At 42.4% G+C, this 25,492-nt stretch overlaps 1 protein-coding gene across 1 annotated transcript in view; it reads left to right on the top strand.

The window, feature by feature from the left end:
- The window catches only part of LOC125453100 (von Willebrand factor A domain-containing protein 3B-like), a 133,414-nt gene that overhangs the window by 20,900 nt on the left and 87,022 nt on the right, over nucleotides 1-25,492 (top strand). The window contains exons 6-8 of the mRNA XM_048532201.2: nucleotides 328-497; nucleotides 6,722-6,846; nucleotides 18,733-18,849. Coding sequence (XP_048388158.1) covers nucleotides 328-497; nucleotides 6,722-6,846; nucleotides 18,733-18,849 — 412 coding nt within the window. The remainder of the gene's footprint in view (nucleotides 1-327; nucleotides 498-6,721; nucleotides 6,847-18,732; nucleotides 18,850-25,492) is intronic.

The following is a 25,492-nucleotide window of genomic DNA, read 5'->3' on the forward strand; positions in this document are numbered from 1 at the left end:
ATGTTAGCAGGCTCTAAGTTTTAGAATTTTCTGTCATTAATTTGTTGTTATGTATTTCTGTATTGTGATGTTCTTTACTTATGTAATTGGGGTAATTTTAATTAGATTAGTAATTTTTATTCAAGGTCAGTAAATTATTGATAAAAATGCACAATGGAAGAATGAAATAACCACTTTTCTTCAGTTAGAAGCATTTTATCCTGATTCACAATGGAATTAGAAGTGAATTGTGAAGTTGACTTCCCCTGCAATCACTTAGTAGCACTGTTGTTTCCCTGTGTTTATTCCAAGAATTCTCTGTAATACTTCTATTTTTTCTTTCTGAAGATTGAAGCAGTTTACTTTTTCACTGCTGGTGATAGTCCTCAGGCGATGAGAGAGCTTTTGCGTCGGAAGTTGACCAAGAGCCCATGCCCAGTCCACATGGTATCGTTCAATGCCAAGGAGGAAGGCACAATTCAGTTCCTGAAAGAATTGGCTCATTTAACTGCAGGAAGGTATAACATAAATAACATTTGAGACAATGGGTAAATCCTACGTGACACTTCCTGGTTTTCAGGAAGTCTCATTTTTGATTTATTTTTATATGTTAAATGTCATCTAATGATAACCTATGTGTAGAATAATATTGAATGCTCTGTAGAAGAATCTGTAGCTCCAGATTTCAACTTTTAACACCTTCAGTGTCCTACCTGAAGCAAAGTCTGTTGATGACAGAGAATTGATGTCCTTTCATTTAGAATCTACCCTGATATACACGTGCCCATGGATTTTCAGTGTTACAGGTTAAACTGTGGAGGAAACTATCATACCCTTTCTTAGATGAAACATAATGTGGATAAATGTGGTTTATATAAATTATATGTGCAGATATAGTTCTTAGGACTAAAGAGATTAAAAGATTTAAAGGGGAGGCAGGAACAGGGGACTGATTTGGATGAATAGCCATGATCATATTGAATGGTGGAGCAGGCTTGATGGACTAAATGACCTACTCCTGCTCCTGGTTTCTCAGTTTCTATGTTTCTTACTCCTTCGATTTTCCCCTTATTGGTGCCCTTGATATTTCCTCTTGACATGCTTGTACATTCTAGTGTCTGAACATTTACAAATTGATTGTTGGTGTAGCTTTGTGATTTACTGATTGAGGGACAAACATAACATTCAGAAGAGGACTGGTAAAGAGGTTCACGAAAGCGATCCTGGGGACGAAGGGCTTGTCAGATGAGGAGTGTTTGAGGACTCTGGGTCTATACTGTATGGTGTTTAGAAGGGTGAAGGAGGATTGATTGAAACTTACAGTTGATGTGGAGAAATGTTTCCACAACTAGGAAAGACTAGGACCCAAGGGCACATTGAAGTCATGACCATTTAGAATGAAGACGAGGAGGAAGTTCTTAAGCCAGAAGGTGATGAAGCTGTGGAACTCATTGCCACAAAAGTCTGTGAAGGCCAAATCATTGTGTCTATTTAAGACAGAAACAGATACTGGATTAGTGAGGGGATAGGAGGTTACAGGGAGAAGGCAGGAGAATGGCGTTGAGAAATATTCCAGTTACTTCTGCTCCTATACTTTATGATTTTAGGATTTCCCCTGAATATCTGCCACATAGTTAACTGAATCACAATGTGCTGTATGCACCTAAGTGCAGAAGGCACGTCCAAGTGGCAGGTTTGTGTTCTGGTTTTCTGTTTTTGAAATGAAAGATTGAGGGTCACAGCACATTACAACAATCTGTTAGCTGAATGTGTTGCCTACTGAAAAAAAAGATTCTAATTAGTGCCATCTAATTAAACAAAATTACTGGTATATGTTTAAATTGAAGCCAATTTGAAATACGATAGAGTGACAACTGACACTTAAGTTGACTGGTAATGCCATGATATTATCTGCTTTAAATCTGGTATATCTGAGTAATTATCTTGATGTGAAATCTGTAGATTTTGCCTTTGGTCAAGAGTTTAGGAGGTATTAATCCCATCATGTGTCTGTTTTAAAATGTGGAACAGTACTTGTGTCATTCTTGTGAGCTCTTCTTCAGCAGATGAAAAGTAGTAACTTTTGTGGGAAGGAAAAAGCTCAAAAGGCCGATGGTCAATGCCTTTAACAGTCATGTTACCATTTTGAAAATATTTCTGTCATTTGAACGAGAAAACAACTACTTATTGAAAGCAGATTAGTTATAACCAATAGATAAAAAGAAACACAAATTACTAACTTATACCTACCTACAAATTAAGCTACATTTGAAAAAAGAATTCTCATACACTGACAAGCAAACACACAAAGAGACAAGATAAGACACAAATCTTACATATGGGGAGAGGACAATCAGTGAAGCACCGTTCTGGCACCAGTCTGGATTACCAGGTGTTGATGAAATGTTCTTAAGATGCCTTCTGATTCCTTTTAACTCTGAGTAGAACAGACAATCTGATTCTCAATCTTTTATTCACTGCTTGAAGATTCACCCTTTTGGAATCTCTGAAGGTGTTTTCTTTCTTTTTTTCATTCAAGAATGGAATTTACAAAGAGAGAATAGCCAGCTGCTTGGAATGTTGGGGAGAGATAATGGGAACTGCAGATGCTGGAGAATCCAAGATAATAAAATGTGAAGCTGGATGAACACAGCAGGCCCAGCAGCATCTCAGGAGCACAAAAGCTGACGTTTCGGGCCTAGACCCTTCATCAGAGAGGGGGATGGGGAGAGGGTTCTGGAATAAATAGGGAGAGAGGGGGAGGCAGACCGAAGCTGGAGAGTAAAGAAGATAGGTGGAGAGAGTATAGGTGGGGAGGTAGGGAGGGGATAGGTCAGTCCAGGGAAGACAGACAGGTCAAGGAGATGGGATGAGGTTAGTAGGTAGGAAATGGAGGTGCGGCTTGGGGTGGGAGGAAGGGATGGGTGAGAGGAAGAACAGGTTTAGGGAGGCAGAGACATTGCTTGGAATGTTCTTTCACGTCTCCATTCAGAAAAGGGAGAAAGAGCGTGCAAGATATTTCCCCTTCATAGTTTGTATTGTCTACATGCAAAGCTGCAGCCACTCAACCAGGAACCTGTCAAGTTATTGCTATGCTGCATACTCCTGAACACATGCAACAGGTCATGGTCAAAAGAAACCAATCAAAAGTGTCACAGGGCAATGCTGCCTCAGGATTCATGCTGATGGATCTGAGGTGTCTAGCATCCTCCCCTTCTGCTTGAATGAGGCTACCCTGGAGTGCAACAAACAATGAGTTCCAGTAGCACATTGTTTCTTTAAAAAAACCTGCAACGTCTTCTTTCACAGTCCCTTTGTTTAAAGCAGTAGTTGTTCCATTTTTAATTCCATAGTCCAAAAAATGTAACAAAATGGCCTTTGCAAACCTCACAGAAGTCAGGTTTTTTCACACTTGCAAATTACAATATCGGGACAGAGATAGTAGGAACTGCAGATGCTGGAGAATCCGAGATAACAAGGTGTAGAGCTGGATGAATGCAGCAGGCCAAGCAGCATTAGGGAGCAGGAAAGCTGATGTTTCAGGTCTGGACCCTTCTTCAGAAGTGGGAGAGGGGAAGGGGGCTCTGAAATAAATAGAGAGAGGGTGAGGCGATGATTGAAGGTGGATAGAGGAGCAGATAGGTGGAGAGAAGATGGACAGGTCAAGGAGGCGAGGATGAAGCCAATAAAGGTGAGTGAAGATAAGGGGTTGGGATGGGGGTTGGTCAGTAGGGAGGGAGGGGCAGGTAGGTGGGAGGGAAGACAGACAGGTCAAGGAGGTGGGGATGAGGCTAGTAGGTAGGAAGTGGGGTGGGGATTGGTCAGTGAGGTGGGAGGAGCAGATAGATGGGAGAAAAGATGGACAGGTCAAGGAGGTGGGGACGAGAGGGGCTGGTCTTGGGATGAGGCCTGGGGTGGAGACAATTTGAAGCTTATAAAATCCACATTGAGACCAATGGGCTGCAGGGTTCTCAGGAAGAATATGAGGTGCTGTTCCTCCAGCCTTTGGGTGGCATCGTTGTGGCACTAGAGGAGGCCCAGGATAGACATGTCTTCCAAGGAGTGGGAGCGGGAGTTCAATGGTTCGCTTTTGAGAGGTGTTGTCGTTTGTCACGAACTAAGTATAGGTGCTCCACAAAGTGGTCTCGAAGCCTCTGCTTGGTTTCCCCAATGTAGAGGTGGCCCCATCGGGAACAGCGGATACAATATACCACTTTTCTTGTCACTGCATCAGTTAAGAGTTGGGTGAGAAGATCCATTGGGGACTGTCTAAATGGTTAATCAATGGCCACTTAAGGGCTTCAAATTGCCAACTCTCCAGTTGCTTGCTTTCCCACAGGTGGTGAACGATTGCTGGCTCCCTGACTGAGAAGCCAAAACAGTCTATGGGCCAGTGTAGGGGTGGGGACTCTGAATTGCCCTAATTGTACCTCTACCCATGACAAGAAGGTAAAAACATTACCTTCTTACAGCTGGATTCCCCAAGGAGTAGGCCTCACTGGATGGCCATTGAGGACCAGATATTGCCAGCCTTTGATTGGATGCTTTCAGTAACCAGGGATGTTAGTACTGGGTCCTGCAATAGGTAGAAAAACTCACCTAAGCTTGCTTGTCGACTGTAAATAAACTAACTGGCATGTGAGAGGTCAGGTATTCTAGCCAATGAGGTTGACCTGATAGTTGCCACATAGCATGCCTGCCAATATTTATTTGATAAAAGGAAAGGGCCCAATTTTAAGTTTCAATCTTTTGCTTTAGTCAACCATCCTGCTCCGATTTTTAATGGATTCTAATCAGGTGCCTCATATGGAACCGATGAGATGAAAGCAGGTGTGGTGCAGGGGCAATCTCCGTATCTCTGGGCCAGGAGGCCCTGGTTCAAGTCTCACTTGCTCCAGAGAGGTGTGTCTTAACATTTCTGAACAGGTTCATGAGAATCTAAGAGACATCTACTTGCTTTGTGCAGATAGTGTATTGACTATTCCAGTCTAGCAGCTTTCTCGCCACCATCACCCCCACCCCCCCCAACCCAGCCCTAGATGTTAGCCCTTTCTTGTTTTGTCATGTTTTTTAAGTCAACCTATTCAGAGATATTACACTCTGTTAGAGTAGGTTAGCTTTGAACTCAGGCCTTCTGTTATCTCTTTACATGTAGTTTATTTAATCAACTGGTTCAGAGATCTGGAGCAGGTGAGAGTTAAACCTGGGCCTCCTGCCCTCAGAGTAGTGACACTACTACAGAACCACTAGCATCCATAGCCCTTCAATTAGCAACCATCACCTATTTACTGGCTAATCCTTCATTTCTGGTTAAATGAATGTTAATCCCTGATCTTTTAAATGTCAGATTACATGAGAAAGTTCCACAATGAATTAATAACTTGGGATGCTTATCTGTACAATTCATAAAATTCCAACAGTGTAGAAAGAGGTCATTTGGCCCATTGAGTCTGCACCAACCCTCTGAACAGCATCCCATCTTATGCCCATAACCCCTGTATTTCCCATGGCTAATCCACTTAGCCTGTACATCCCTGGATACAATGGGCAATTTAGCACAGCCAGTCCACCTTACCTATGCAACCTTTGGCTGTAGGAGGGAACTGAAGAAACAGGCAGAAACTCACACCGACACAAGGAGAATGTGCAGACTCCATAGAGTCAGTCGCTGACTGGAATCAAACCTGGGTCTCCGGCACTGTGAGGTAGCAGTGCTAACCACTGTGCTGCCCCATATTCATGAGGATTCCCACGTGGTCCTGATATTCTATAGATTTTATCAAGAGCAAATTAAAGCAATTTGTGAGGCATTTTCTTTAACTCACCAATTTCTCCTACTGTCCTCAACAATGCCTTTGGAAATTGGCACCAGTTAAGATCAGGAAGAAGCAAGTGTAGGAACAGATGTTGGTACCTTGACCCTGTTCTCCACCTTCAGGAAGGCTACTTTGACTGATTTCCTTCCTAAATCCCATTCAAGTGACTAATATTAAAATACAGGCAGTGATGGTTGTTGTTAACAGACAATTTAATGGAAGAAGATAACAAAGCCTTTTCCTGACAAATCCCGACAAATGCACACTTCTAAGTCATGAATCGTGAATGAGTAATTAAGGTTGGGAACAACTATTTTCATCTCCCTTACTGAAACGTACTGAGAATGCATCACACAAGCCGTCTTACCTCTATCAGTTAACTTAGAACTAACCAGACTAACCTATATGTCTCAGCTACTTGGAAAACTTTATGGAGCTATTAGCAAATTTACCGGGAATGCAATTATTGTCGAATTTGCATAAATGAAGAAAGCGGTCATTAATCATGCGGAATGAAAACAGAAACTCAGCAGACCTGGATGATTCTGTGAACAGGGAAAAAGAGTTAACATCTTGAATTTGGTACTTGACTCATATTGGACTCTTTTCACACAGTTTTGTCAGTACCTTCTGTTTGTATTTCAGATCTCCAGCATCTACACCACTTTGCTTTCACTCTAAATACATCAACATGTTCAGCTGAATGCTTATGTGTTGCAATGACTCTGAGTCATCACTGAGACACGCTTTGAGTCAGATTATTCAAATTATTTAATTCATACCCCAAGTGGCTCTATTTCTAGTTTATTGCTTGGTCAGCCACTTTTGAAAACTATTTAAGAAAGTTCTCAAGTGCTTGATGTTGTGGTCCTAGTTTCAGTCTGTGCCTTTTGTTTGTTAATTGTCATGTGACTATATCCTGGCAGATTTCATGCATTTGCTCTGATGAGTGAATGTGAAGAAGATGAAACAGTTTCCCCCAATGACTTGAAAGACAGAGGCGCTGAGGCTCCAAAGACCCCGAGGAAACTGATTGGAGGTTTGCCACCAGGTCGGTACATCTGAGGACAGGAGTGATATCAGTTGCAGGTTTATTCATTTGTTCTATTCATTGGAATTCAGAAGATTGAGGGGGGATTCTTTTGGAACACACAAAATTATGAAGGGAGTAGATAAGATAGAAGTAGAGAAGATGTTCCCACTGGCAGGTTAAGCTAGGACAAGAGGGCATAGCCTGAAGATTAGAGGGAGTAGATTTAGGACTGAATTGAGAAGGAACTTCTTCACTCAGAGGGTTGTTAATCTATGGAATTCCTTGCCCAGTGAAGTAGTTGATGCTACTTCAGCGAACTGTGGTAGATTTTTTTTTAACAGTAAAGGAATTAAGGGATACAGTGAGAGCGTGGGTAAGTGGATCTGAGTCCTTGATAAGATCAGCCGTGATCTTATTGAATAGCGGAGCAGGCTCGAAGGGCCAAACGGCCTACTCCTGCTCCTGGTTCTTATGTTCTTATATTCTTGAAAGTCAGTGAAAAGATTGCCGTAAATATACATTAGGGGAACCTGATTTCCATTTAATTGATAGTTTTTACTTGGCAAAATGAGGAAAATACATTCAGTGTGGAGCTGGTGGAACACAGCAGTCCAGGCACCATCAGAGGAGCAGGAAAGTTGACGTTTTGGGTCCGGACCCATCTTCAAGAAATACATTGTGTTGCTTGCCTTCGAAGTGTGACATTTTACACTTTTAGAGAACCAAAACCGACAGTGATTGGCCTGTGGCCATTGTATGCAACACAGATAGCGTGTCAGTTTCACTCTCCAGCCAGTGCTAAGTATGCTGCTGATGTCTGGATATTTGAGCAGGGTCCCAGGACAGGTAGGAGCCAGTTAAAGCTTCGTTCAGCAATCCATTTCTCCAGGCTGATGTTCTGGGGACTTAGGTTCAAATCCTGACATAGTGATTAGAATGAGGTTGGCCAGGTATATCCCTTTGAGTACAGGGTTCCCTGATTGGGGCTGTTAACCTGGGCCAGTCAGAGAGCCCCGGCTGACAGACATAAACAGAAGTGTCAGGGGGTCCCTCACTCAAAGGACTGTTTCGGAGCAAATAAAGGGTGACTTAGTGACTGGATACCAGCCTCTGTGCAGTTATTCCACCCACAACAGCAGATTTGAATTTAAAAAAAAATCTGGAATAGAACGGTTGTTTGTGGTCAACGTGGCTAACTACTGCAAAAACCCATCTGTTTCACTCATGTCCTTCAGGAAATCTGCCCTACTCACCTGCCATAGCCTATATGGACTCCCCTCAAGGCAGTTAGGGATGGGCAATACATGCTGGCCTAGTCAGTGACACCTATATCCCATGGATGAATAAAAAAGAAAAAACAGAAACACTGCTCAAATCATCACTCCCCCATTAGCCACTGATCAACAATGCCCTTCATTCGTACCTGGTATTCACATGCTTCACTACAGCTTAGAGTCCTCAGTTCAAGTCTCACATACCGACAACTTACAACTTGCACACTATACCAGCTACTCAGCCATAACAGCCACACCATCCTAGGAATTTGCACTGCACTCATCGACACACTCCTGTCACTCTTTTGAGACAAGTTGGCATATAACCTGAGGCAGCAGGAATGGGGGATAGAGGACAAAGTGCAGGCCAATGTTGGGACGGCCATTGCTGAGGTTGTGAGCCTTTGTGAGAAGGATCCTCTGAACTCATCCTCTATCTCACATTTTCACCTCCCCCTCATCTCACACTCTCTTCTCATGCATAAGCTGAAGGTGGTCTAGCCATGAGCTTCTATTTTATACATCGCACTCACCCTCAGCCTCCCACACCTTCCTCCCTCCCTGAACAACATGGTGCATTTTACCCAAGAAGTGAACTTGGCCAAGCAGTGAAGCAACAGAAAGAATACTGTGATGATAAAGAGAAAAAGCATCACTTGATTTTATCTGTGATTGCACACAGTGAAATATTGGACATGAGTGGAAGTCCACATTGAAGAGAGTAAAGTCATATTTGAGTTCCCCTGCACGCTACTTAGCTTTGAAAGGACAGCATACAGGCGAACATTGCTGGGCATTTTTAAAATTCATTCAAGGAATGAGAACATCACTGGCTAGAGTACCACTTATTGCTCCTCTCTAATTTGCCCAGAGAGCAGTTCAGAGTCAACCACATTACAGCAGGCCTGGAGTTACATGTGTGTGAGACCAGTTAAGGATGGAACTTCCTTTCCCTAAAGGGCATTAGTGAACCTGAGGACTTCTCCCCCTGACAATTGACAATGGTAATCTGCAGACTCTTAATTCCAGAGTTTTATTGAATTCAAATTCCACTATCTGGAATTTGAACTATCTGGTACGATTTGAACTCAGGTCCCCAGAACATTGCCTAGGTCTCTAGATTAACAGCACTTCCCCTGCTACACAGAACAAAGTGATTGGTGTATCGGCAGCCAGCCAGATAGTCTTATGATAAGCGACGAGAAGCATACATACAGGTGTCTGTCAATAACTTGGCACACCCTTTGCAAGGAGCTTGGACTCCATTGTTTCCAGACAGAGCGTATCCAGAGTGGTCAGCTTTGTTTGCACTGTTGTGGAACCAGTTATGGATTGCTGGTAGACATTGGAGCTGCTTTGCATAAGCAGGAGTTAGTTCATGTCAGTGTGGCTGTGGAAACCAGAAACTGTAGTCTTGTAAGATCTACTTATTGCCATAGAAGTTCAGACTCCTGCCTTTCTCGCTATCGGCTACAGTGGCAAAGTGATTTACAACCATAAGCTGTAGGAGAAAAAATTAGCCATTCAGTCCATTTAGTCAGCTCTTTCATTCCGTTCATCGGATAATCCTCAGTTATACAGGATGTCACAACATTTAAGCAATCCATCCTTCAACAGATTGACAAATGCTGCTTCTGGGGACTGGCAGCAGTTCTCTGCAGCAGGAATGTACTGCCCTTTCTCAGAAAGACAGCATTTACTCTCCAATGATTGGGAGAATAAGTCTCTGGAAACGCTGGATAGATATGGCTTCCTGCTGAGAACCTTTCTCTACTTGTTTACTCAGAGTAGTAAGGGAATGTCTTTACTCAGAGAATAGTAAGGGAATGGAACGCTTTGCCTGCAACGGTAGTAGATTCGCCAACTTTAAGTACATTTAAGTCGTCATTGGACAAGCATATGGACGTACATGGAATAGTGTAGGTTAGATGGGCTTCAGATTGATATGACAGGTCGGCACAACATCGAGGGCTGAAGTGCCTATACTGTGCTGTAACGTTCTATGTTCTACGTTCTTTCTCCCTCTTCCAACAGAATGTTCTGCGCTGTACAGCCTTATATATTCTCCAAGTTATATTATATTCTGTGGGAATGGCTTCCAGTGCATCTATGCCTGGGGAGAACTGTGTCAGTGGATTGCAAAGTAACCCTCTGCAGGAACTGCAAACAGGAGAGCCACCTGACTAATGACTGCAAGGAGCCCAAGAGCTGCAATCTGTGTGGGGAAACAGGCCACCTGTACAAGGCCTGCCTGAGATGGGGAGGGAGGTAATCGGTGGGTGTATCTTGAGGCAGCAAGGTGGCTTAGAGGATAGCACTGCTGACTCACAGCGCCAGTGACACTGGTTCAGTTCTACCCTCTGGTTTGTGTGGACTTTATACGTTGTCCCTGTATCTGTGTGGGTTATCTCTGGGAGCTCTGGTTTCCTCCCACAGTCCAAAGATGTGTAGGTTAGATGGATTGGTCAAGCTAAATTGTCCATGGCGTCAGGGATGTGCAAGTTAGGTGGATTAGCCATAGGAAAATGTAGGGTTACTGGGATAAGACAGGGGCGTGGGTTTGGGTGGGATGCTCTTCGGACAGTTGATGTGGACTTGATGGGCTGAATGGCCTGCTTCCACACTGTAGAGATTCTGTGATAATAGATTCCAACATCTTCCCAATAACAGAAGGGCCTATAGTACCTGACTTTTGTCTCCTGTTCTCAAACAAAGATGTTGATGCTGCATTAACTTCACAAACTGAACCTGTGCTTCCAATAGCTTGTTTAATGATGCAATGTCTATAGGGAGTAGTGCGGCAGGTTCTTGAGTACTTGTTGCTATTACATAGAGTCATGGAGTCATTGAGTCAGTCAGCATGGACCCTTTGGTCCAATTAGCGCACACAAAAATAATCCACTTGCCTGCATTTGGCCCATATCCATGTGACCCTTTCCTACTCATGTACTTATCCAAATGTTTTTAAAATGTTGTAACTTTACCTGCATCTACCACTTCCTTTGGCAGTGCATTCCACATGTGAACCACCCTCAGTATGAAAATGTTGCCCCTCAGGTACCTTTTAAATCTTTCTCCTCTCACCTTAACTATATACCCCCTAGTTTTGAAACCCCCCCCCCCCCCAAGGAAAAGACCCTTGCTACACACTTTATTTATGCTCCTCATGATTTTATAAATCTCTGTAAGGCCACCTATCAGCCTCCTTTGCTCCAGTGAAAGATGTCATAGTCTATCCAATCCATTTTTATAACTTAAACCCTCCATTACTAGCAACATCCTGGAGAATCTTTTCTGAACCCTCTCCAATTTAATGACATCCTTCCTATAGCAGGGTGACCAGAACTGTATACAGTACTGCAGAAGAGGCCACACCAGTGTCCTGTACAACCTCAACATAAAGTCCCAACTCCTATACTGAAAGGTCAGTGCTATGAAGGTGAGCATGCTAAACACCTTCTTAACCACGCTGTCTATCTGTGATGCAAATTTCCAAACATTACATCCCTCAACCTGTGGGTCTGTCTTTCCTGCAACACGACCCAGGGTCCTACCATTAATTGTATATGTCCTGCTCTCATTTGTTTTATCAAAATGCATTACCTCGCATTTATCCAAATTAAACTTTACCTGCCCCTCCTCAGATCTTTGACCCACATGATCAAGATCTCTTTTTAATCTAAGATTACCTTCTTCACTGTCCACTATACCACCATCTGCAAACTTACTAAACATGCCCTCTATATCCTCATTCAATTTGTTTATATAAATGTGCTGTGTTGCCAATCACTGTGCCTTTCGATCCAGTCAAGGAAAGGGGAGGTGGAAGAAAACTATCCCGACCATAAGCCGGTATTGTTTGCCATCACAGCACATATGATAGCAACAAGTACTAAAGCACCTGCCACACCACTCCCTAAAGACATCTTTTAAACAAACAATAGAAAACACCCAACAGTTGTGGAATTGCAGCAACTGGAAGAAATGAAACAGCATCTCACCTGCAAGAAGTTGATCGCCCAATTAAATATAAACTTGAAACAAAAGATGGACAAGTATATGAAATCCTAAACATTTCAGCCAGGTAATGAAGTATTTAGTGACAGTAGGAACTGCCAATGCTGGGGAATCTGACATAACGAGGTGTGGAGTTGGATGAACACAGCAGGCCAAGCAGCATCATAGGAGCAGGAAAGCTGATGTTTCAGGACTAGAGCGTAGACCGAAACTTCAGCTTTCCTGCTCCTATGATGCTGCTTGGCCTGCTGTGTTCATCCAGCACTATACCTTGTTATCTCAATGAGGTATTAGTGTTGCAATTGTACAAGGTGAACTGTTGAAAGCACAGTTCAGTGGCCCATACAGGACATTGAAAAAGGATTTGTAAAATAAATTATTTGATTAGCATGCCATATCACTGGAAAAAGAATCGACTGTGAATATGTTGAAGAAGTACTACTACTGGAAAGTGCATAAGCAAGTACAGGAATGCCAGGGAGCATGAACAGTGGAAGATGCAAGTCTTACCGAGAATGAGGCAGAAGGAGACCTAGACAATTCCCAAATTAAGCCATGCACTATCCAGTTAGCTAACACTGAACTATTAGGGTAGTTTTACACCGTACTTTCACACGGAGAAGCAGAAAATGAAAAAGACCTAATAAACTTCTCGATGATTTCAACTAAGCCTATAGTGAGGTGTACAACTTAGCTACATCTAGCCATCCATAATATGGACGTAGCTGAATTCTGTCCTGTTAAGCAGTAACCTTATGTTTACATCTAGAGAAACAGGATCAGGTAAAGGCTGAAATCCAAAACATGCGACAGGAGGAGGCTTCACAAATGCTGATATCTTCAATAATTAGTGAACATCATTGTTTTTGGTACATTCACAGAGTGTGGGTGTCACTGGGTGTGGCCAGCATTTACTGCTTATCCCTAATTGCCCAGAGGGCAGTTAAGAGTCAACCACATTGCTGCTGGTCTGGAGTCATATGTTGGCCAGACCAGGCAAGAAAAGCATTTACCTTCAGATGTTTGTCGTTTCAACAATCATCAGATTCTAAATTACAAATTTTTGTTTTAATTTAATTCATGTTCTATCCCCTGCCATGGTGGGATTCAAACCTGGGCCCACAGAAAAAAAAAAACCTGATTGCTGGATTACTTGTCTAATGACAGCCCCATTAGTCTATCACATCCCCATATTGGAAAACTGCCTAACTGAACCCAGCCAAAGCAGCTGGAATTCCCCAGTTGTGGTAATGTCTAACCTTGATGGTTCAACTAATTTCTATGTGAACTACAGAAAGATCAGTGCAGTAGCAAAGACTGACTCCTACCCAATTCCTTGCTTGAAAGACTGGTGATAGGGTTGGCAGTGCCAATTTTCTTTCCAAAATAGATTTCTTAGGTGGACGCTAATAAGATCCTTTAACATTGAGAGCTAAAGAAATTTCAGTCATTGCCATAACATACGGTCTTTTTCAAAGCCAACAATATCATTTGGGCTAAAAAGATTTCAGCAACTTTCCAAAGACTGATGAATCAAGTGATAACCAGTGTTCCAAATTGTGTAACTTAGCTTGGTAATGTTATGATCTATATCGTGACACAATGTGAAGGACCACATGAAACAGCTAGAAGCTTCGTTTAAGAAATTACAGTGAGCTGGTTTGGTGGTAAATCTTGTGAAATTTGCATTTGCAAAGGTGCAAGTAATCTAAGATGGGCAATTTGAAGAACGAGTACTGTCAAGTGCAGCAAAATATAAACGCTAGCAAAGTTCCCTGCCCCCAAAACTGAGTGGAAAATAGTGCGATTTTTTTCGTGGATGTGCGCTTTCTATCACATACTTATCAAATATCAAATATCGCTGCTACAACTGTATTGTGGTTAGGGGAATGCCAGGTGTCTTTTCAGAAGTTGAAAGCTTTCTGATCAATCAACCAATCAGGCTCCAAATTTCACCAAGTCCTTTAAGGTAACAGTTGATGGTTGTGATTTGGAGATAGATGTAGGCCTATCACAAGAAGGTTAATCAGGCATAGAAAAGCCGATAGGATAGTTTTCTAAAAAAACTAGTCAACATGGAAAGCGATCTTCGTAATAGCATATAAAATCTTGAGATTGTTAAACATTTTAAAATGGATGTTTATCACAGTTTAGAAAGACACTGGTATATACTGATCTTTATCCTAAGCCTTTGTGGAAACATTCAAAAACTAAAATGCCTGACAATCTTATGTATTTTGTTGTTACAGTTTTATATTTTAAAGATTGATTTTTCCCACACATAATAGTGATGTAATTACTGGTGCTTTGTCAAGAATACAACGTTGAACTATTTAAGTGCCAAGAAGGTAACTGTATAGGTTACATGTTAAAAGCAAAATGTGTTGCACTTTGTAATGAAGTGCATTTGAAAATGGTGTTTCAGTTTCAATTGTGGGAGTGTGTTGAACATGTTTTTTTGTATTAGTAATTTTTCTGAGCTTGAAGGACTGTGGAGGTGTCTGGATTTTCTTTTTAAAATGTTAGGTGAAGAGACACATTAGAATTCCTTTTTAAGCAAGACACTTGTTGGAGGCCACATGGTTCCAGAAAATTGCTGATCTTAGTTACTTGAACTCACTTTAGGAAAAACGTAACTATTTTATAACCATGCTTTATATCTGATCTATTTGAACGGCTTTGGCAGGCTCAGAATTTGTATTTGGCTTTTAAGTTCGAAAAAAAATTGCCTAGAGATCAAACTGCTGAGTTTGTCTTCTCTTTCTGAAACCTTGACTGAGAGACCAGGGTGAATTCTGATTGTTTTTCTGGAAGAGTGATTGGAAGAACTTTTCAGTATTGTAGTTCCTGGGAAATCTATGTCTTTCAAGACTCCAGAGATAATTTGAGAGTGTTTGGTGACATGACCCATACGTGCAAAACCACTAGATCGACAGCCTTTGCACCCTTCTATGCCTCAACATCTTTTTTTTCTGCCTTCAAGAATAGGAACTCTCGACCTGAAAATGTTATTCTTTTTGAAGTGAACCTCTTCAGAGAGAGGTCCATTATTTCCTGAAAAGAGTGTGTATGTTTTCAGTTCTTTAGAAGGCCAAGCATTTATACTTACACATTACAAATTGTGTCTTAACTAATTTTGTATCTGTATGTTTCTGATGAAGGGTCTATGCCCAAGGCATCAGCTTTCCTGCTCCTCTGATGCTGCTTGGCCTGCTGTGTTCATCCAGCTCTACACCTTGTTATCTTGGATTCTCCAGCATCTGCAGTTCCTATTATCTCTTGTATCTGTATGGAATTGGTTTTGTTTTATAATCAATAAATATTTTTCTCTTTATTAAAGAAACCTGAGATAGTGTTAGGGTTAATGGGTATTTTTATTCCAAGTCTGTGATAGAGAAAGTGTACAATTGGCTATATTGAGGAGAGGATATAATATTTTTATTCAATGTTGTGACCTATACAGTCGTGGGACTGCAGCACGTCAGGGCAGGGAGAGAAATCATGGACCCTGGTCCTGCTCCTCATCTCAAACCCTGGCCCCAGCCTAAGCACAGCGGCCCCCAAACTAGTGCTCCATTCATTGGGCCCTGATGTATCTCCCTGATGACAATGTTCTCTGTGCATCTCAGTTGTACCTGAGTTTTAGTCTGTGGTGGTATGTGTGACTGATGTGGTGAGGTGCAGTTGGTGTTTAAAGGTCAGACTAGTTTGTTCTTTATTTCTGTGCCGTGTATTGTTTTGTGGTCCTGACTGGAAGAATCTTTTGGACAAAAGAAGCATTCTTCCTAAACTCTCCTTCTAGTTTAAGTGCATTTAAAGTATAAGAGGCTGGAACTTGTCAGTTGTAGGTGGGGAAGACATCATTTGAAAGTTATTTTCCCAGAGTGTGACACTTTCTGTGCATTTTCCAGAATACAAGACTGTTTTAAAGAGAGAACGGGTTGAGGACCAACTCACTTTCAGGTAATGGCAGCTGCTAATAGGCATGGAGAGCAAGAAGATGACGTTCAGTTTGGAAGTCATTGAAGCTAAATTCTTTGGTGCACATCAGGTCATTGCTGTCAGGCTCAGTGCAGGCAGCGGTTAATGGTGTATTTTTGAGTGCTGAAATTGTTTTAAGAGCTTGAGGATTTTGCACCAGATCATGTGAATTACCTTTCATTTGGTGATTTTCATGAGCATTGAAGCTGCTGATCTACAGAGGCATTGCCTCCTCGTCTCTGCAAGGCAGCAACAGGCCACATCATCACTCAGCAGCTTGTACTCTGCAGGCGGCTCCTCCCTCCTGGGAAGGGGGCTGTACGAGCTTGTCTCCAGCACATTTAGGGCATTTACATTTGAAGGTGACGGCAGAGAAGTGATGCGAATACTGTGCGGGTTTGGGACCCAAAAAAACATCAGGGGTTTGAGTTCTTGACCTTGATTTGAAAGATCAAACATAAGTGCCCAAGTTACTGGAGTGGTTTAATGTTTAAGTGAGAGCAGAATGGTTTTCCCTGTGTTAAAGTTCTTTATCGAGGTAACGTCGTGGTGAGGTCACTGGACTTGCAATCCAGAGGACCAGGACCATTGTGTGGAAGCATGAGTGTAAATTAATTTAAACTAATTAACCTTGAGTGTAATATTTGTTTCAGTAACGGTGACCATCAGCTGGTTTGCTGACATCCTCTCAGGAAGGAAATTTCCCATCCACACCTGGTCTGGGGTACCCGTGACTCCAGAAATGATTAACTCTGAACTGCTCATTGAAATGGCCCCGCAGCCACTAAGCTCAAGGGCAGTTAGAAATGGGAGATATGTTTTTTTTTCTTGCCAATGAAGCCCACATAGTTCATTTAAAATCATACAATTGTCAGCACTGTGTGGTTACATGGAGGCTTCTCGCTGTCAGCTTCTCTGAGTATGGGCAATGAATGCTGATGTGGACAGCAATGCCCACATCCCAAGAATGGATAAGAATAAAGAGCAATATATTAATCATTATGTAAAGAAAAGTGAATCTGTCTTTAAAGCGGTCAGAATAAACCTCATAAAATGACTACCATTGTTGATTCAACTGGTACTGGGGTTACACCATACTTATTACCAGATGAAGTCATGATACCTTCTGAAATTCAACAAACATTTCAAAGAGGAAACACAAGTAATTTCCCAGAACTATTAGTAACTTTTCCTGGCTTAACGAAATTTGACAGAACAAGAGCCATTCAAGCAAATGGCTGCAACAGCTCAAAAGTTAATTACTTCAACTAAAATAACATGGACATGCTTTTTCCCCAGGTCTAAGCTAATCCATCCGTAATATGGAACCATTATTTTGGTGTCACAGCCATTTTAAAATGTGAACTGTGTGAGAATCTGTTGGGGGAAGTATCTGTGCAGAGGTCATGACAGTAACAGCTTGAAACAAACTGCTTCTCATCAGGCAGGCACAAGGATGAGGGTATCCAGGAGAGATGCACTGCACCAGGCTGCGTGCCATGAGCCACATCCTGCAGGGCTGTAAAAGTGGAAGAATTGAGCCTTCATTCAGGGTCTGTTCTGCTTAGTTCACCCATCGGAGCTGCTCCCACTATTCCGTTCAATAAAGCCATCACAGCTGCTAAATCTGATTTTGGGTTTTCAGCCCCTTCAACGTCAGGAAGATACTCTTTTTAAAAACTCCTGCCTGCAACGATAGTGGAACCTAATCTAATTTTTATCTTCGCACGTGACTTATCTCCTTACTTTCTTGAAATCTTTTTGTATTGATTTTAGCTAACAGCCCTGTCACTTCTTACTTAAATAACCTTCAGCCCAAGTTGTGCAATAACCTAATTTTTTTGTCCTGATTGAAGGAGAAAACTGTTCTTCTGGTTATTTTAATTTGAGCTCCTGAAAATTAAAAAGGGCCTCCAAATGATCTTATACAGATTCTTTAGTTCATGGATCATTCTGAGGATATGCCTGGTGTGGCTGTGACAAAAAAAAACAGAAATTGAACATGCAGGTTGTTGTAGTTTGTTGTTTCTTGGTATTGTTTGGAGGAATATACTTTATCATATTAGATTCCAAGCTTTTTCACTTTTTAATTACATCCCGAAGTGGCTGTAACTACGAAATTTAGTTAATGCACCGTGGCATTATTGAAATGATCTGATCACTGTATTATGTTTTTGTATGATGCTTTAATGGTTACTGAATGTCCACTTATAGTCATAGATTAAACTAAATGATCCAGTCCAAACAGACATTGTAACCCAGTATACATTTTATTGAAGCAATGAACCCTTCATTTAATATTTGTTTAAATGAGCAAGGACCAGAGTGAGAAGGAACATTTGAAAATAATGTTAGTTTGAATGCTATTTAATTGCTCAAAAAGCTACAGTGCTTGGTGACTGACTCCATGTTGGCTATTTGCAAGAACAACCGAGAGTTGAGCCAAGATGTTTTAAGCACATCTTAAAAAGTGTCAAGCTAAGATTCTTACATAGTGTTATTTGCATGTTAACAAACTTCCGTAAATCTTGCCTGAGCTATAAGGCTGAGCTTAAGTATCTAATTGTTAAAATTTCTGGTACAAATAAACAGGTATAACTCACGTACTTGCGTGTAATTCATACTTTTTCAGGGGCTGGAGTCAGAGAAGATGTGTTCCTCGTCTGGAATGAGATAGAGGAGGCTAGGAGCACCTTGGCAGAAGTTCACACCCTCTTAATGGATGCTCCTCAGTCTGTGTTTAATGCAGGTATATCATTTAATGGTCACACCTTCAAAATACATGTCGTAGACACTGGAGCAATGCATGTTACAATGTATATATTCCTGGCAGAATGCTGCATTATTGAGTGGCAGGGTCTAATTTATCCAGTTCCTGGTCTCCTGTGGGCTGTCTGGAAGAGGACAAATGAAGGGAGATCTTTATCCAGTCTGAAAAGCAAGAGGAACTTTTAATAAAGAAAATCACCAGTGTTTGATTAAACCCATGCTCCGTCTACGTAACGATTCTAACAACCGACGAAAGATTGGTTATGCTATAGACTAGGGAACGGGTTGTCGCTTTACACTCTAACTGCCTGGGTTAGTAGGTGAGCTTAAAAAGAGAATCAGTGCCTCAGGTCTAATCTAACATTAAACATTGTCCAGTTAACTTCTGCATCCTCAATTTCGGCATTTTCTTCACCCACTAACAGAACACTGCTAATAATCTTCTCTTTGCATTCCAGTCATCGATACTTCTGGGGCCAATATAGGGAAATGCACATAAAAATATTTAAACAATACAATTTTACAAGTGAAGAAGCATTTAACATTTACATTCACATTTTCACTGAAATCATATGAAAGGTATTGATGCTGCTGTCAGCTGCCCAGGCCATGGCTCAGCCTGTGAGTCTAGACCAGGGGGTTAAGCCTGGGGCCTGTACCTTGCTCGTTGGAGTGGAGCAGCGTCTGCCTTACCCTGGTGTTGCTGCTGCTCGGCACTTCTCGACCTTTCACTCCGCCTCACTGCTCCCTGGGCCTGTGGCGCCACCTGTGCCCACCTGTCTGTGTAGGGCCTGCTCCCACTGCCGGCATCATTGCCACTGCAACTGAGGTGATAAGGTAAAAGAAAAGACTTTAGAGATAAAGGGAAAAGATAAAGCAAAAGTAAAAGGAAATAACAACGAAAAGAGAAAAGAAAAGCAGATGGAAGCACTGGGCCCTTTCCTGGCTTATTGAGTCAACAACAGGAATATTGGGATTCACAGACACAGATGAACCTGTTAACTCACGCTTTTGTAGTCACTAACATTGATGTATGCTCTGAAAAACAGACCCAAGCTGAAACTGATAGACAGGCTGCCACATCGCACTGTATCGTTTTTGTCTTTATATCACAGAGGTGGATGCTAATTTAAACAGGATACCAATGAAAGCAAGGCACGTACAGCTCTGGTGTAACACATTTAGACGTCAGGCTGCGTTTTGGCTCCACTCAAGTTTTTATGAGCGCTTACTTCCAAAACCTTGAACGAACTTTACTGTGGCATCCACAGGACAGTGGAGCTATTCTACGTTAGTTGGGAGTTTGACTCACGAGTGCCAGAGCACATCCGCTGTCAGTGGTCCTGCACAGTGCAGCTCTTAGGGCCAAATGCCCTCCAAGTTCCTCTGAAGCTTTAACATGGGGCCGTAAGGGATCCAGTTTCTGCCTGTCACTGCGAAGAAGCATGGCTGAGTACTTACTGACAGAGATACTGTCTACTGACATGGAGAAACTGACAAGTTTGGCTTGCTGTTTTGCATGATTGCGTGCCAGTGGTTTGGGCTGTAAATGAGAAGCAGATTAGTGCACAAAATAGAAAAGATGCAAACGTTTTTCACCCACACACAAGACATATCACACCGACCTATTGGATGCATTGAAAGACATTATTAGACATCATTAGGGCGGCGTGGTGGCTCAGTGGTTCGCACTGTAGCCTCACAGCACCAAGGACCCGGGTTCAATTCTAGCCTTGGGTGACTGTCTGTGTGGAGTTTCCACATTCTCCCTGTGTCTGCGTGGGTTTCCTCCAGGTGCTGCGGTTTCCTCCCACAGTCCAAAGATGTGCAGGCTAGGTGGATCAGCCATGCTAAATTGCCCATTGTGTTCAGGGGTGTGTGGGTTGTAGGGGGATGGGTCTGGGTGGGATGCTCCAAGGGGCGGTGTGGACTTGTGGGCTGAAGGGCCTGTTTCCACACTGTAGGGAATCTAATCTGCTTTCACCATTTTCTCAATGCATTCAAGATCACAGCCATTCACTGTGCATATCTGTTTTCCTTCCTGTCATTTCTAGCTTTTTTTGCCAATTACCTTCAGTCTGTCTGCTGTGGTTATCTTCCCCTTTACCACATGGAAACGATTTCTTGTTATTTATTCAATCAAAATCATTGACCATTTTGAACAGCACTGTGAAATATTTGAGTAACCTACTCCACTGTGCGGAGCGCACCCAGTTTCACTAGTTTCTGCAGTTGACTGAAACCATTCGTCCGTTCCAATAATTGTCCTCTGCATCTTCTTCAGGATTTTGACACCCCTCCTAAAGTGCAGTGCCATGAATTAGCCACTGTATTTCATCTGCGGCCTAACCAGTGTCTTCTATGCATTCATCAACATGTCCTTGCTTTACTGTATTCTGCCTCTTTTAAAAGCCCAGGATTCCGTACGGTTACTGAACAACAAGTGTATGTGATTGCACACATTATTCAATTGTGAACGTGATATAACCTCTTCTTTTTAATAATAATAAAAACAGAAAATGTCAGAAAAACATCAGCAGGCTGGGCAGCATCTGTGAAGAGAGAGACAAATTCAACGTTCCAAAAGCTTGCAATTCTGCGGAAGAGCTATTAGACATGAAACATTAACTCTTCACAGATGCTGCCAGACCTGCTGCGTGTCTGTAGCACTTGATGATTTTAATTTACATCTCCAAATCCAAAGTATTGTACATTTATTTAAGTATCCTTTCTCTGTTTACTTTTAATCTTTAATCATCTAGGGATCCTTCATTTTATTTAACTTTTTACTTCATTTTATTTTGTTCTCTATAGTAATATGCCTTGTCTTTAGCCCAAAGCACTTTCTCTTTGAAGGTCCCCACTCCTCACTGACTGCTTCATCTGCTAATCTTTAATTTCATTTCAAAAGAACCATACACTGTTTCAGTGATAATGGGAACTGCTGGAGAATCCAAGATAATGAAATGTGAGGCTGGATGAACACAGCAGGCCCAGCAGCATCTCAGGAGCACAAAAGGTGACGTTTTGGGCCTAGACCCTTCATCAGAGAGCCTGGTCTCTGGTCCCTGATGAAGGGTCTAGACCCGAAACGTCAGCTTTTGTGCTCCTGAGATGCTGCTGGGCCTGCTGTGTTCATCCAGCTTCACGTTTCATTATCATACACTGTTTCATCTCATTGAAACTAGCTTTCCTGTAGTTGAATATTTTTAAATTTGATCTTCATATATAGATATTCTAAGGGCATTTTGACCATCGTTTTCCAAATGCTCCAACTGTGAATCATGCTCTACTCGAGAAAATTCAGTGTTCAGAACTGGATCCAACAGTTTCTCAACAAAAACAGAAACTGCTGGAAAACCTCAGCAGGTCTGGCAGCATCTGTGGAGAGAAACCAGAGTTAACATTTAATTCTGAGGCATGGTCAATGGACACGAAACTTTAAGTGTTATTTCTCTCCACAGATGCTGTCAGATCTGCTGAGCTTTTCCAGCAATTTCATAGAATCCCTACAGTATGGAAAACAGGCCTTTTGGCCCAACAAGTCCACACTGACCATCAGAGCCTCCCTCCAAGACCCATTCCCCTATAATCCACCTAACCTAAACATCCCTGAATGCTACGGGCAATTTAACATGGCCCATCCACCTAACCTGCACATCTTTGAACTGTGGGAGGAAACCGGAGCACCCGGAGGAAACCCACACAGACACAGGGAGAATGTACAAACTCCACACAGACAGTTGCTTGAGGGTGGAATCAAACCCCGGGTCCTGGCGCTGTGAGGCTGCAGTGGTAGTCACTGAGCCATCATGTCACCCTAAAACATCTCTGTTTTTGTTTCTGATTTATAGCATCTGCAGTTCTTCCAGTTTTTATCCAGTATTTTCTCCTTCATTGTTGGACTGGAAACATACTGATTAATTAAAGTTCTCTTCCACATATGTGAGAAATTTCTACCCCATTTTGGTCTATGTGCTTCTATATTTCCACTGTATGTTAGGATAAATGAAGTCCCCCATTGTCACCACGGTAATAGGTAGCTGGCACAGATTGGTGTAGCTTTTACTGATGTTGGTGAGCTGTTCGTATTTTGTATCTAACTGTGAAGGTGGCTTTAAAAGGATGGTTGTCAAGGCTGCATTTAATATCAACAAATTGCTCTGTGTTCATTGGCAAGCCCACTGTGTAAATTGTAAATAAAATTGAAAGAACACTCTTTACCATTTGAAATTCAAGGATGGAAGTGTCACTAGCTAAATAATTTCAACAGATTCTGAAGGCAAAATTCAACTGCAACTGCAGTTTAAGCTGGCTGGTGATTTATAAATAGTCAAAGACTATTTTTGGAGGTGCCCCTAATCGCTATAATAAATTACTAATATTGTAGATATAAGATTTTGTTTTGAACCCATGCCCCTAAAGTATTATCCTGGCCCTTGGGATTACTGTGCCAATGACATTACTACTTTACCAGCATTTCAAGTGGGGAGGGTTTAGGGGCCTGAGGGATGTGGGCCACGGTATAATTTATGACAGAATCACAAGAGAAGTTAGCGAGGTTTGAGAAGATTTGTAGAATAGAAAGCGGGACATAACACCAGCGCTTCGTCAGAGGCTCACTGATGATGTTACCTAGAAACGTCTGAAAACGAACCTTCCAGCTCAGCGAGCAAACTCACATTCACAAGAGAAGTCCTGAGAAGTCTATTTCAATGATGGAAATAACTCTCTGCATCTTAGGCTTTGCCAAGTTACTAAGTCAGTGGTGAGTTGCTAATTAAGGAGAATGACATTTTGTTAAACACTTTATTAATAGTCCAACTCACCTTCTTAATATTCAGCTTCCTGTCCTCCCGAAATGGTCAGACATGGTAGACATTGAGAATTCTCGACTTGAAAGTCGCTGGATGCTCACAACATTGCCTTATCTTTTCTACTTTGCCTTTCAGCTAGAGGTATCAGGCTCACATCACTTCTGTAGAGATAGGAAGAACCACTGACTCTGGAGTCAGAGGTAACACAGTGTGGAGCTGGAGGAACACAGCAGGCTAGGCAGCATCAGAGGAGCAGGAAAGTTGACATTTTGGGTGGAACCCTTCCTGCTCCTCTGACGCTGCCTGGTCTGCTGTGTTCCTCCAGCTCCATACTGTGTTATCACATCACTTCTGTGTTGCCTTGCCAATTAGTGTACTTGTGAAGGCTGGAAGTTTGTCATGTTCATCAACAGACCTTGGTCAGGTCAGTGGAGATAACTTTCACTCGGTGTCCTGCACTGTAAGTGAAGGGCAATCCCCATACAGGTCCAGGTGTTTGAATGTAGTCAGTCAAATGCTTGGAGTGATCAGAGTCAGGATGGCATTAGGAGCTGAATTTTGGGCAGCTCACCACCCATTTCAGCTCTCTCTGCCCGATCGTGGGCTGCTTTCCTCCTGCAATGAAAGTGAGGTGGGGGCAACTGGGTGGTACAGGTATTAAGAATACAAGGTGCAGAGCTGGATGAACACAGCAGGCCAAGCAGCATCAGAGGAGCAGGAAAGCTGACGTTTCGGGCCTGGACCCTTCCAGGGAAGATGGTGGCATTTATGTTATTAGTGTAGACAAGATCTTCTTACGACAGTGCTGGGCATTCCTCCAGTTGCCTGGGAGGCGATGGTCTAATGGTACGATTGCTTGATAGTTAACCTAGATGACAATCTTGGGCCCGGGTTCGAATCCTGCCATGGCAGATTAAAAAAAAATCTGGAATTACGAATCCAATGATGACCATTGATTGTTGGGAAAAACCCATCTGGTTCACTAATGGCCTTTAGGGAAAGAAACTGCCATCCTTAACTGGTCTGCCCTACTCGTGACTCCAGACCCACAGCAATGTGGTTGACATTGAACTGCCCTCTAAATAGGAACGGGCAATAAATGCTGCCTGGCCAGTGATGCCCTCATCCTGTGAATGGAATTTGAAAAAAAGCTTGAGATTGCTCAGAACAGACAGGCATGCTTGAGTGTCATATCTTCCACCGTCAATCTCGAGAGAAGACATGTCCCGGTTGTGCACCACTCCTTCCGGTAGGACCTCCAGGTCTCTGCCCAAAAAGAGAGGCACCGATTTCCGCTTGCTACCCATGTCCAGGGAAGTGTCAGAAACCATGCAGGGCAGCTCTGCACTCTCTGTGCCTCTTTGGGTAGACAGTGGGCTATTAAAGCTGGTGCTGGTATGAAGGATTTTGGTCAGTTCCAGAATAACTGGTGACTGGTGAGTTGCCCCAGAATGGGTGCATGGTAAGGTAGGGACAAGGATTGGATGAGGGACAGGGTAGTTAATGAAACGAGTTTGGTAAGAAGTGGCCCGAAAACCTGCCAGGACTTGGCAGTGAAAAACCCTCCAAAAATCTCAACCAACTTGCACGTGGTTAAAATGCAAGATTCGACTTATGGTCACCATTACTCCGACTAACTTCATATTCCAAATTTATTTATTGACTTTAAATTAAATTGCCTTGGTGGAATTTGATATGAAACCTGATATCAAACCATTAGCCTGGGTCTGTAGATGCCTAGCCCAGTGACATCATCTCATGGAGTAGGCGCTTTATGTTTGTTTTGCCATTCAGAATTAATATGGT

Source organism: Stegostoma tigrinum, chromosome 6 (genome assembly GCF_030684315.1).
Source record: "Stegostoma tigrinum isolate sSteTig4 chromosome 6, sSteTig4.hap1, whole genome shotgun sequence".
Taxonomy (NCBI): domain Eukaryota; kingdom Metazoa; phylum Chordata; class Chondrichthyes; order Orectolobiformes; family Stegostomatidae; genus Stegostoma; species Stegostoma tigrinum.